This window comes from Apostichopus japonicus, chromosome 3 (assembly GCF_037975245.1).
Source record: "Apostichopus japonicus isolate 1M-3 chromosome 3, ASM3797524v1, whole genome shotgun sequence".
Classification (NCBI taxonomy): Eukaryota; Metazoa; Echinodermata; class Holothuroidea; order Aspidochirotida; family Stichopodidae; genus Apostichopus; species Apostichopus japonicus.
This window is the reverse complement of record NC_092563.1, coordinates 18,624,227-18,638,306: the sequence shown is the minus strand read 5'-3', so window position 1 is coordinate 18,638,306 and position 14,080 is coordinate 18,624,227. Positions and strand designations below refer to the sequence as shown.

Sequence of the window (14,080 nt, the reverse complement as noted above, 5' to 3'; positions counted from 1 at the left end):
TACTTTGCAGCAGTGTTACATTAAATATTCACGTGTAGCGCATACGGCGATAAATCACTAAGTCTGGTTTCCAGGTTATCATTATGTCTATATATGATGTAACGGTTAATTGGTGAATAATTCATCGCAGTTTAAACTTATAACCTATCATTTTTAATATAGAAAGGAGGGTGGGTGGGGTTGTCCCTGAGATTGTTGTAACCCCCCCCCCCTCCCGTGTAGGGGTTCTCCTGGAGCTCCTCCATTATAGAAAAAAATAGAGGGACGTTATATGGTGCATTCTGTGGCTTATTTAGGATATATAAATTTGGTCTTTAATTCGGTCTACACGCACGGATGTGCCAACAACTAATATTCTTACTTTTGGATGGGGATTTAAAGAGGGATGCACATCCCCCACCCCAACCCTTGGATCCGCACCTGAAAGGTATTTTTGATGATCTAATTTGGTATGATTTCAATTGTCATGTCCTTAAACTCATGTTATACGTTGTATTTGTGGAAGCCTTTTTTGCCATGCTTAGTCGAATTTCTTCGCATATTGAATATTTTCTTTCTGACTCACAGACGTTCGGTCAGAGAGTACTAGGTGGATGGTGGTGGATCATGCCTGTTGCTGTTGCATGTTCATGTATAGGCTCAATCAACGGTGGAATATTTGGAACTGCACGGTAAGTTATATATACCTACCTACCTATAGCTCTTGTATGATCGGTCACCATGCCAATGGAATAGCACAATCGTTAGTAGTCAGTGTAGTCTGACGTGTGTTAATTAATATTTGTAAATAAAATGAAACGCTTTTAAATTAATTCTAAATTGACCGCATGTTGTGTAGATACACGATTTAGGAAGAGTAAATTTGACCTCTGGAGAGGTTGCATGGAACAAACAGTTTCGTTCTACTTTCGATAGCAAAGTAGAGTTTTATAAAGGAAAAGTAAACCCAGTCCGTTCATGTACCCCTGAAGTGGGAAACAAAGGAGAAAATAAGCACACACACACACCATGAAATGTCTTTTATTGGTGAGCTGAGATTGAAATTTGATTTTCTTTCATTTACAAATCGACGACTTGAACAAGTCAAAAGATGATATCACAGGATCGTTAGTCTTGAAGATATCCTCCTATACGAGGTATATGGTGATTAGTATTAACTCTGTATATTTTCAGTATAAAGGCAAAATAATAGTATATTACAGTTAATATCAGCATGCGCGTATTAAAATCAAAATGTTATGTTACAATATCAGCATATCAGAAATTATATCAACATGTTTCAAGTTAATATCAGCACGTCAAGTATAATATCAACATATTTGTCAAGCGGAGTATGTTACAGTTATTATCAGCATGCGCGTATTAAAATCAACATGTTATGTTGCAATATCAGCATATCAGAAATTATGCGTTTGAAATGTTTTGACGCTATCGGCGTTCATCGGGCGGATGGGTGGTTACAGATTAAAACATTTGGCCGCTGTGTGTCCATCTATAACCATCCATCTATAAATCAGCTAGCCCGATTTTCAAATAGCAATTTATCTACGAACTTTCACCTTTACACCTAAAGCACTTCAGTATATATATATATATATATATATATATATATATATATATATATATATATATATATATATATATATATATATATATATATATATATATATATATAGCACGTGCACCTTGACAAGTCTAGTAAACTAATTTGCATATTATCCTTTTGCATTGACTTCCAACAATCGACAAGAAACGAAGAAATGGAATGAAAATCGAGTAGATTTTGACTGTAAATACTAACTACACTGCTTTCTAGACAATTCCGTTGCAATAGTCAGTAATTTTCTGTGTATGTGTGTGTTCATGTCCACTTGTCTTGTATTCTGCCTGAGGACAACTCCACGTCCTCAGACGTCGTTTGAAAAGAATCATCATGTCCTCGGAAGAATTCTATTGTTAAGGGGTATTGTTACGGTACATGGATATGAACAATGGAATCAAACAAAATTGGGTCCTCAATGCGGATGTAAAACACACTTGTGTGTTAAGGTCAGATGATGGTAGGAAAATTAAGCACACGAAAACAAGAAATGTACAAAGGGAAAAATTGTCATTCTCTATCAATATCATAGCCTATACGTGACCTTTAACTATATGAAACTGGAGCTGGTATAAATGTATTCCTGTCACAAATGTTATCATGTTATACTTCTTTCATTTTTTTTCATTTTTTTCAGAATGTTCTTTGTTGCTTCAAGAGAGGGACAGTTACCAGACATTCTTGGTATGATACATGTAAACAGAAAAACACCGCTACCAGCGGCTGCATTTGCGGTGAGACTTTATCCGAGAATCAGAAATGTCTCGTACTTAAAAACAGATTTAAAAGAATGTTTAATTATTGAAATCTTAAAGAGTCATAAAGAATTGGAACAAAAATACTATGAATAGAAATAGGAGGAGGGGGGGGGGGGGAGGGAGTGATTCCAAAAACAATCAAAAACCGGATAACGTGAGGCGTGGCGGACTGGCCACACGGGCATTTGGGCAATGCCCGGTGGGTCGGTGGCCCGGTGGGTCGGTGGGCTGGGGAGCCTGGTAAAAATTACAGACCATTTTCACAGTAGTTAATAGAATACAGACGGGCTGTGTAGAAATATATTTTTAACTGTGGGAAACAGTCATATAAAGACTGTCCTCTCTGCTGCTACAAGGTGCTCCTCAAGTTGAACCTATTCACCGATGCTTACAAGAGCATTGAGCTTGCTTACAAGCTGCTGGTAACGCTACCTGTGTCACAAGTGGCATGTGAACGTTCTTTCTCTGCCTTGAAGAGACTCAAAAACCGTTTGAAGAAGTACAATGACACAAGAACATCTTGAGGCGTTCATGTTGATGTCTGTGGAAAAAAGGATCTTGGCCAAACTTGACACTAAAAATATCATTGATGGTGTGGCTGCCAGAAGCAGCGAACTGCGTAAGCTCCTACTCTCGTAGACATGACATGTGCTCGTGTTATTGAACATATATGTTTTAGTTGAATTTATTTAGGTTTTTTTTCAATTTTTTCAAGCATGTTGTCACAATAAAATACTTGAAAAACTAATTAAAATCCAGTCTAAAACATATATTTTTGTCTAATTTTGTTAACGTTTTTAACTTTCCTCAGTTAAATCAAGTACTTCTGGAAATTGTTTTGGGGTCTTTTTTTAAAGGATTATTGTAACCTACAAAATTGAGAAATATAGCACTATTTTGCATCTAGGCATTCCTTAACTTCAAAAAAATCTCAAGACCCCTCCCCCATGACGGCGATCACTATGTAAGTAACATATCAATGAATAATGGGCCGGTCTAGGTGAAAAATGTCCGGGCCGGTTTTAAGACCCAGTCCGCCTCTGTCTTGAGGTCACTGATTGGACTCCCGACGTCATAGTGTCTCGTTGTTGATTTAGCTCTATATGTAGATATGCAGGGAAAAGAAAAGAACATTTGCCATTGAAATTCCTCCTGTCACTTTTCTGTGTTGTATTGAATTTGATGCATGATGGGATATGATTCATGGCTATATAGTATCCATGGTAATGTGGCTTTGGACTTGACCTATACCCTCCCAGCAGAGAAATGGTTTTGATTCTCGTTCAAGTTATTAATTTCTTTGCTTCATCAATTAGTTTCCAGTCAGCGTTTTGTTTTATTGATTTATACTTAATTTCATAAATAATATCAATTGTGACGCAGTAACATTTATGTCAGGCTCGTCAACGTTATCATTTATCACTCAAGACGACCACTGATTTACAGAATCAATTTATCAAAGTGTTTTATTGATGATCTGAAAATGTACACTTTATCAGATCCCGATCAAGACCCTTCCAATGAAAATAACCCTTACCCCTAATCCTAATCTCTAACCCTAATCCTAATCTCTAACCCTAAGAGACACGCATATAGATATAACTCTCTCTTCTCCTTTAAATATGCAATCATTTTAAAATTTAGACTGATACCTCACGGGTACAAATCCACTTACTGTAGTTATCCCCTACGGGATTAAGGGTGCATGAATGTTTCTACAATTGGATGTTTTATGATTACCATATTGGTATACTTTACTACCAAATATATCAGTGAACATATATGTCTGCTAAGAAGGAGCATAAGGCAAGGGAAGAAAGGCGATGGGAGGAAAGCAAATGACACCGTTTTCCGTTTTCCTATGTCGTTTATATTTCGCACAAACAAGTAGATAAACTGCTCAAAAATATTGCCAACCAAACAAATTTCTCAAATAGTACAGCAATAACAGCAATACAAGTACCAGATGCCATCCCTCGCCCTTGGTATGAGAAAGAGTACAAGACCCCTAAGTATAAGTATACGCGTACATAGTATTGCACTGGTATCTATACTAAAATATCCAATATGCCACGAGTACAACAATACGAGTACAAGTACCAGGATGTCCCCTTGGTATGAGTACGACTGACCCTAAGCTCGAGTACATACGAGTACATAGTCTTATACTCGTATTAACACTAAATCTCCAAAATGTCACGAGTACAACAACACGAGTACAAGTACCAGGAAGTCTCCCCCCCCCCCCTTTGGGTACGAGTACGGGTAAAAGGCTTTAACAACTAGTACTTACTCTTGCATTACCGGTGGTTTATTAAAGTGAATCGAAAAGTTCCCGAGTACGCCGAGTACAACTCCTCGGACTCAACACCAGTCTGCAACTCTGCATATCTTTCTGGTTTTGTCTTCTATTACATTTGTCTTAGATGGAATTTAATCTTTAACATGACTATTTTTGTTCTATTTTTGCCTTGCAGCTTCCCATTTGTTTTATTATGCTAATTAGTGATGACGTCTTTGCTATGATTAATTACCTCAGCTTCAGCCGTTGGTTGTTTGTCGCCACCACTGTTGCAACTGTGCCTTACTTCCGGTGGAAGTATCCCGACATTGAAAGACCTTTCAAGGCAAGTGTTCTGTCCTCTTTTTTAACTTCATTAGGCAGATCTTGATTTTATCATAGTTAAATCAGAAAAGAAGAATTTGAGTGATAATTATTGGCTAGTTCCATGTTGATTCCGGTTTTCAAGATATTCAGCTATTAAATATGCTTAATATCTCGAAAGCTTCTTTAGGGCTTAACATTTTTTATGTCGGTGTAGACATAATGCTAATATTAATTCACTTTTTCAATAATTTTAATAGCTCAATCAAACTGCGCTCCATTGACATCGTATGTACAACAGAGAACCCTTGGGTGACATTTAACACCATTTTCCCTCGGAAAAAAATTGTAATGCGCTGTAAATTTTATATTTGAGGCCATTAAAGTCTGACCGTATGTTTTCCCAAATGAAATTTGTGTAACATCTGTGGAACTAAAGAAAATACCTGTGTGTAAGAGTGTCAGACACAAGTGAGCGAAGTGCGGGTCACATGCGGCCCTTCCCGCCTCCCCCACCCTCCCCCCCCACTAGAGGTTTTCAATATTGCGGCTCTCGAAAACCAATATAGGAGCAACGTTTCAATGAATACAATGAATACATTGACAAGCACGAAAGTTTGGGATATATGTATTGAGTCTATGGTAGTTATGATAGTTTATTTCAAAATCACTTTCTGATCTTTCAGTTCGCATTATCAATTCAGTATTTCCTTCTTCCTTCATGAGCGTTGGTGGATCATAAAGTTTTGCGGCTCGCGGATTGGATAACTCATTCACTGTGATCTGCATGTTAAATTTTACGCCACAACTTAGGACAGGTCCTGCAGGCCACTGTATACTTAATGGCCTCATTTGTTTTGAGTGTCATTTCTCAAATCTAATTATCTAAATGTAATACAAACATGCAACCTGGGTTGCTAGCATGCAGTGTTTCCATCTAGTCTACAACATATTAAAATTAATTTCATGTCTAAAGTCACCCTCCACTGATTTTAGCATTGTAAATATCCATTAGATAATTATGTTAATTTCTTGAAGCCCCGTTACATGTCTCAAGGAATAAATAAAATGGTAAAGCAAATGTAATAAAATTGCCATGTTAACTATCCAGTGAAAACAGCCAGAAAAACTCGGAAGTCAATGTTACTTGGAATATTTAACGAAAGAGCACTGGGCTTCGAGAGTCAGGTCGGCTCCCCGGGATATTTATATATTTTATTTTGTTTATTATTGATTTGATTTGATTTGATTTGATTTGATTTGATTTGATTTGATTTGATTTGATTTGATTTGATTTGATTTGTTTTGATTTGATTTGATTTGATTTGATATATTTATTTATATTCTTGATCTGAGTGAAACAAAATTTAGCTCAATTCAAAGTATACAGCTTTTACGATGCCTTTTTCTCTGTTCTCTCCGTTCAGGTTCCTCTAATTCTGCCCATCTTATTCACGCTATGCGCAGTCGTCTTGGTCATGACTTCCATAATTTCGGCTACTTATGAGTTTATTGTCGGTCTGGCGATAACACTTGCCGGTATACCGGTATATCTCGTTTGTGTATGGTGGGAGGATAAACCTAAAGAAATAACTACCGCGTCAAGTGAGTCGATAATATGCATGCGTTTTCCTTCTCTCCACACCACCCCATTACCACGAATAAAAGAAAACATTCGAAGAAGAAACTTCGTGGTTTTGTGGGAGGGGGAGAAGGGGGGAGGAGGGGATAATTTTAAAATTCATTGATTCTTTGCCGAAGGCATGTGTGAATGTGTGTGTGTGTATGTGTGTGCTTCATGTGGCGAGGCCACAGAGTGTAAGACCCTTCTGAGGTGATCGATTGAAGTTAACAATGGTTAAAAACAAAACAAAAACCTGTCTGTAAGTGTAATATTGAATATTCTCATATGAAATGTTTTAAGGCATTACTGAACCCCCTCTTAGTTTATTGGAGCCTGTATGAGCAGAAGGTGAGTAGGTTCTAACTTCTAATGATAAGTGGAAATATCTTCCAAGCGTGAGAAAGAACGAATACCTGCATCAAGAGAAGAGCATTTCGAGATATGTTGTGTACCCTCGAGTGAAAGAGAAAGCGATTATTATTCACGACAACAGGAATGAATTGACAAGAGAAAGAGAGAGGAATGTTTTACGTCAAACACCGCTGTCTGAAAATCCTGTAGAAAAGTGTAAACCAAGAAAACGGGTTATAAGAGACTGAAACATTTTTGCTAATACTCTTTATTACTTTCACATATGTTATGAAGCCGTCACCATGTTTGTTTCTGTTTACTCTACTTATGACATGTTAATCCAAACGGCGTTCCTAAGTATATGTGCAGAATAGGTGTAATAGATAAATGTATAGGATATTGATGAAGCATTTTAAAGTAGACTCTAGACTGATCAAGATTTGTTTGAAACGTCTAAGCATATTAATATATACTGCATTCATTCAATGTTTGTATCACAAAATATTATTTTTTGTTAATAACCTCTTTTAGCCGTTTTGAAATTTCCAATCAAGTAGGGCTTTTTCCCCCGCTCCATTCTCCCGTTTATCACATGTGATCCTTGTTTTAATTCCAAATATTTATATATTTATTCCTCTCCTTTTTACTTTTCTTTCAGAATCGGTGACAAAGTTCCTTCAGAAATTATTCTTCGTCGTTCCTCAAGAAGTGAAAACTTACAAGAGTACCTTGTAATTGCGTGGTTATTGCACGTAATCACTCATTGGCGTAGGAAGGTACTTTTAAGGGGGGGGGGGGGCTGAAGACTGATGGCCGGCCTGGGGGAGGGGTCTAAGGGGAAGGGGTGTTTTTTGCATTTCTAGGTGGCCTCAGATGCAATTTGGTGCAATATAGCACACTTAAACACCCACTCCATTTTGTAAATAATTTTGCATTTTCACCTGGCCTTAGATGCAATTTGGTACTCCAAATGAGATTTTTTTCTCATTTGGAAATGAAAAGGGGTTTTCTGACTTGCCGAAGCAGGGGGCGGAATGATACTTCCGCCCCTCCATATTTTTCACTGGGGGGGGCTGGCTCCCCCAGCCCCCCGGTTCCTACGCCCTTGTGTGTGTGTGTTCTATGATACCTGTTGTTTGGCTGTTGTTTAAAAGAAAAAATTAAAAAGACACAAGCTGGGCATCTCCAACAATCGTTCTGGGGTAGTTTTTTTTTCTTTCTTGTATTAAGAATAACTTGATATGTTTTATAAAACAACCGTTACTTTTCATTAGCTTACGAAATACACAATTCTATGAATATTCAATCTCTTGATTCAAACACTTGATTCACTGGTATAATGCAATACGAATACTATGCAATATTTCTTCTTGGGAAGAAAATTAACTGAATTGAAAATTACCTGAAAAAAAAAATAATAATATGCAACTTACAAAGTAGGTTATCTACATAATATGTTCCGATGTTGTTGTACTGTAGGTCCTACGCTAGTTGTGTTTTTTTTATTCTTCAATAGGAGAATCCTATCCATTTGAAATTACATGCAAACCTAGGGATATATTAGGCCTCTATGGTTTAGCAGGAGACGCCGCAAAATACATACCGGTAACCCAACTTTTAAGCGTGTGAACTGCTATCGGGCCTGAAGAGAGTTGAGCTTGAGGAGATACAGCCGCGAGCTATGCACGGGAAATATGAGAATAATCATTTTCATAATGTATCTACTTCAGGCAAAATAAAAGCTTTAAAAAACTGAGTCCTTGTTGCAATTATCACAGGGGCCTCCGACCCGACAAAACTGACTGCTATGTATGTATATGTTTATGTAATATGTATGGTTGTGAATAGCGCCATCTATTTGATGAACTTTGGCATGTTGTAATCTTGGTTTCTAGTTTCTATTTTTGATGGTGAATAGAATAGTATGGAATATAGTATGTTATGGTATAGTCAGGGAGTTGTTATGGAACAACTCCCTGGTATAGTATAGTATGGTATATAGTATGGTATAGTTTAGTATACTATGGTATAGTTTGGTAAACTATGGTATACAGTTTAGTATGGTATATTTTGGTATAGGCCTACTATGATATAGTTTGGCTTAATATGTTATAGGTTGGTGTATGAATACCATTACGATTGTGGACCTTCACACATCTCATGTGTAAACTTGACACGGACTCAGAACTTTCTTTTTGAAACACTTCCGTAAATAAGCGGTTTTCCGCAAGGCGGTGGGGTGGGTCTCAGAATTGGTACTAAATTCACAACGCTCGTATATATAACTATGATGGTTGAAAACTTTTTTCTCTATCTTGTTCGTCGGTGGGAGTGACGATATGTGAGTGAAGACTACCGAGGTAGTGTCGGGCGTACCGTATATATGGCCTCCATTAGAGCCCCTCCCCTCCCCCTCCTCCCACTCCCCTGTTTCGCGAAACGATTTAAGCAAACGTTTTGATCGAAAAGATCAAATCAATCAAATTGAAAACTAGATCTAGTCCCCGCAAACCCCACTCCCCTCACACCCCTCGCGTGTAGATTATACGTTATGGCAGAATTTTTTTTTTAATTCAGTTCTCTCTTTTTTAATACTTGTTTTAGACAAAAGTAAACGTAAATTTTAACATTTATGTCAGATGTTTAACAGTTTCATAAGACAAATGCTGTTATTTCGTTGCAGCATTTGTATGTAAGACATTTTACTCAATCAATCGTTTAACTGTTTGTTCAAAAGCCAATTCTTTATTTCTTTTTATTACTTGTTAATGTTTCCTTATTTTTTTTATTCAATTTGGAATGCAATATGAATGAAAGTCTTTCTGTTTTGGCCAAAGGCATTACTAACGCTATGAATGATTGAAATAAGTTTATGAAAATGGTTACTGAATTAACTAATGAATCACGACGAAGTAACTTGCAGTGAGTACTGTAACTCGGTTCGTCTGAATATATTCGAAAATTTACGTATTTGTTGAAATTGGAAGATACCTTAGGCCAGTGCTTCTCAACCGGGGTCCATGTGGACCCCCATCGGGAATTGGAAAGTCTTGGGGTGAGATGAGAAGAAAGGGAGAATAGGGGGGTGACTCTTAAGAATGGGGTGAATCCGCTCTGAGGAGCAGCCTCTTCTATAGTGCTAGTAATTCATTTATCTAAACACTCGTAGCCTACTGTTAAAATCCAAAGATTACAGATAAGAATGAACAGTTTATTATAGAGTGAATCGTAACAGATAACATGAACATTGATAGAATCGTAATGTTCGTCATTACAGCATATGAAAGAAAGTGATTGAAAAAAATTGTGGTACGTTTATGTAGAAATACTTGGGGAGGGGGAATAAGGAAACAGTTTCTCACCCGGGAGAGTTGAGAAGCACTGCCTTAGGCTTATCGATCTCTCTGACGTCACTGTGTAACGTTTTGATTATTTGTCCATCTTCTAATCGCATAATTCTATACCTTTAAGTATAATTATGAAATGACTGTAAACTGTTTGATTTGTTGGAGATTCAATCTGATTAGATTGGAAGGTTTCATATCGATCTCTGTGACATAAACATGCCTTTCTCAGAACGAGGGTATAACTGTTTCAAACTTCCACCAACTTAGAGCTAATTATCTACTTTCGTAAAATTATTTGTGAATTGGAGATTCAATCTCGTTAGGTTGAGCGTTGCGATACATTGATATTTCAGGTAACAACAGTAAGCCATTTGAATCTTCCTATTCGCTCTCCTTCAGCTTGTTAGCTATAATTATTCTGTACTTGTGTTTTGTTTTTACCTCAGCTGAAAGCTTTCAGCGCAGCTACAGCTATCGTGCGATTCTGCCAAAATTCTGTCACTTTTTTCCACCGTGTTTTGAATAACTGCCATTTCGTCATTTTTCATTCCATGTAGCTTTAACTTGGTGAGTGGTTTGTGTGCTTACAGGCGATGATATTTTTTTTTTATAATTTAAAGGAAAAAAATATGAAAACGTAAAAAATGCTACTACTAATACGACAATATCGGGATTTTTTTTCGGGGACTAACAAGGGGCGCTTCGTATAAATCCTATAGTAATTAGGGCTAACAGCCGTTGAAATCAGTCCATTTCGGGAAATAGTCACCGGATTTCACGGAAAAGGAGATGGGAAGGAAAGAAATGACACCGTCATCCCGCCGATTTCTAATACTTTTCGCACAAACAAATGGATCAATTGCTCTGAAAAGGGGTGGGGGGGTGGCGGCAGGCGGTCAAGTGTTTCCATTACAGTAAGCAAAATATTTGAGAAACACGAAACCCTTGTTATCTTTCTTTCGTGAATTTTGGAAAGGGAGGGGGGGGGGGGGTGTCGGTAGAAGTGAGAGGGCTTTTTTTTACTCATTTTTGTTTCTCTTTTTACTTCAGTTGGTTGGTTGTTGGTCTCCAGACGAAATGTCTATGAAATTATTTAAAAGTTTTGTACTATACTTCCCTTTGAGCAAGAAATAAAGTTCTATGACAATAATTTGTTTCCTTTTCGGTTTCATGTTTCAATTGTATAAAGTACCTCCTTTTTCATCTCACCAATACTTATGTAATACATGGCAATTTGCTACATATTTGGAATATTCCTCTTCTGGTAAGGTAATAAGTAGAGGCTGATCTTACCTTGGGAGAAGAGGTGGAGGGGGGGAGGGTAAGTGTACCCTTCTTTCTACCCCGCAAAATCTTTATTATATGGCAATCCGCAAATCAAACTTCCTACAATTGCTACTACAAAAACAATGTAGGGGGCGAGGGTGAGGGAGGGGGGGATGGGTTGGTCAGAGGCTGTTGATGAACATAATTGCTTATAACCAGTGGAATGTTTTTGTGAAGTTGGTGTACCTCATAGTATGTCTACATTTCATATCATAACATTTTGATGAGGCAGATTCAATTTAAAGGACACAACAAGAGCCCAAGGGCACTGTGGTTCCTTGCTTGGGGTATATGACAATACACATAATATTATCAAGCAAGATTGGGCTGAAATAGTCCAAGTAATTGTGGTCCTACATGTTCCCATAAAGTAACCAACACTATAGCCAACACTTTTGTGATCACAAAATGTGAACGGATTTTTTATCAAAGCCACTTTTGAGATCTAAATATGGCGTCGAAAATGTAAGAAATATAAGAGACCTACAAGCGTGTCAACAGATATGATAACAATGGTGACCTCAGATGACATGACCTTTAAGTTTCAAAATGTTCCACCACCCCATTCACAACTTGTCCCAAAATATCAACCATGTCACACCTTGGCATTGAGATTTAATTGCATTAAATGTCAAAAAATTAACTTTGAACTTGTATGTAACTTCACACACAAAGGTCACCCGGAGGTCAACCAATTGACATTTTTGATCGGTGAGACCTAAATAGAGCATGACTGTAAAAATTCAAACATTTTTTCTTTGCCCATTTTCTCCCCCCATAATACTACTTTTTTAACATTAGCTGACCTTTTGTGACCTTGTATCACATGACCGTTAAGTTTGAAAATATTCCCCTATACCATTTGCAACTACTCCAAAAATATCAACCTTGTCACACCTTGGAACTGTGAGTTATTGCATTAAAAAATTAACTTTGACCTCATATAACTTCGCACACCAAGGTCACACAGGGGTCAACCTATTGACATTTATGATCAGAAGGTACCTTTAACATCTGATAATAGCATCGAAACTGTAAAAAATCCACAAAACACGAAAAGGTCACCAGAGGTCAAATTGAGGTCAAGGGTCACCCAGATGCGAGTCGACAATTGGATTTCATTGAAGCAACTCCCAACTCTAACGGACATGTTGTTCTCAAGTTATCGCAAAAATACTAGTTTTTTTATCATTAATTGACCTTTGGTGACCTCGGATCACATGACCGTTAAGTTTGAAAATATTCCCCTATACCATTTGCAACTACTCCAAAAATATCAACCTTGTCACACCTTGGAACTGGGAGTTGTTGCTTTAAATGTCTGAAAATTAACTTTGACCTCATATAACTTCGCACACGAATGTCACACAGGGGTCAACTTATTGACATTTATGATCAGAAGCTACCTTTAACATCTGAAAATAGCATCGAAACTGTAAAAATCCACAAAACACTAAAAAGGTCACCAGAGGTCAAATTGAGGTCAAGGGTCACCCAGAAGCGGGTCGACAATTGGATTACATTGAAGCAACTCCCAACCCTAACGGACATGTTGTTCTCAAGTTATCGCAAAAATACTAGTTTTTTATCATTAATTGACCTTTGGTGACCTCGGATCACATGACCGTTAAGTTTGAAAATATTCCCCTATACCATTTGCAACTTGTCTCAAAATATCAACTGTGTAACACCTTGGCACTGGGAGTTATTACACTAAATGTCTGAAAATTAACTTTGACCTCATATAACTTAACATACAAAGGTCACTTTGGGTCAACTTATTGACGTTTTTGATTGATGAGACCTAAATTAGAGCATCAAACTATAAAAATTCAAACATTTTTTTCTTTGCCCATTTTCTACCCCCAAAATACTAGTTTTTTGACATTAATTGACCTTTGGTGACCTCGGATCACATGACCGTTAAGTTTGAAAATATTTCCCTATACCATTTGCAACTTGTCCAAAAATATCAACCATTTCACACTTTGGAACTGGGAGTTGTTGCATTAAATGTCTGAAATTTAACTTTGAATTCGTATAACTTCGCACACGAAGGTCACACGGGTGTCAACCAATTGACATTTTTGATCGGAAGGTACCTTTGATATCCAAATCTAGCATCAAAACCAAACATTTTCTTTTTTGCTCGTTTCCTCCCAAAATAAGCACAATTTTTCTAATGTGACCTTTGACCTTGGTTTCAGATGTAGTTTAATCTCCTGATTCCAAAAAACAAAACGAAAAGTCTGTACAACCATCCTAACTCCGACCGAAAAACTTTGACCCCATATAACTTCGCACATAAAGGTCACACGGGGTCAACCTATTGACATTTATGATCAGAAGGTACCTTTGACATCTGAAAATAGCATCGAAACTGTAAAAATCCCAAAAACACGAAAAGGTCACCAGAGGTCAAATTGAGGTCAAGGGTCACCCAGATGCGGGTCGACAATTGGATTACAT

General features: G+C 37.3%; 1 protein-coding gene across 7 annotated transcripts in view; it reads left to right on the top strand.

The window, feature by feature from the left end:
• LOC139965311 (cystine/glutamate transporter-like) overlaps positions 1-12,359 on the top strand; it is a 52,767-nt gene extending 40,408 nt beyond the window's left edge. For all 7 annotated transcript variants that reach the window (XM_071967546.1, XM_071967545.1, XM_071967541.1 and 4 more), the window contains exons 7-11: positions 568-671; positions 2,238-2,334; positions 4,836-4,985; positions 6,391-6,568; positions 7,597-12,359. In XM_071967546.1, the coding sequence (XP_071823647.1) occupies positions 568-671; positions 2,238-2,334; positions 4,836-4,985; positions 6,391-6,568; positions 7,597-7,673 (606 nt within the window). In that variant the 3' untranslated portion in view covers positions 7,674-12,359. The remainder of the gene's footprint in view (positions 1-567; positions 672-2,237; positions 2,335-4,835; positions 4,986-6,390; positions 6,569-7,596) is intronic.
• The last annotated feature ends 1,721 nt before the right edge of the window (positions 12,360-14,080 follow it).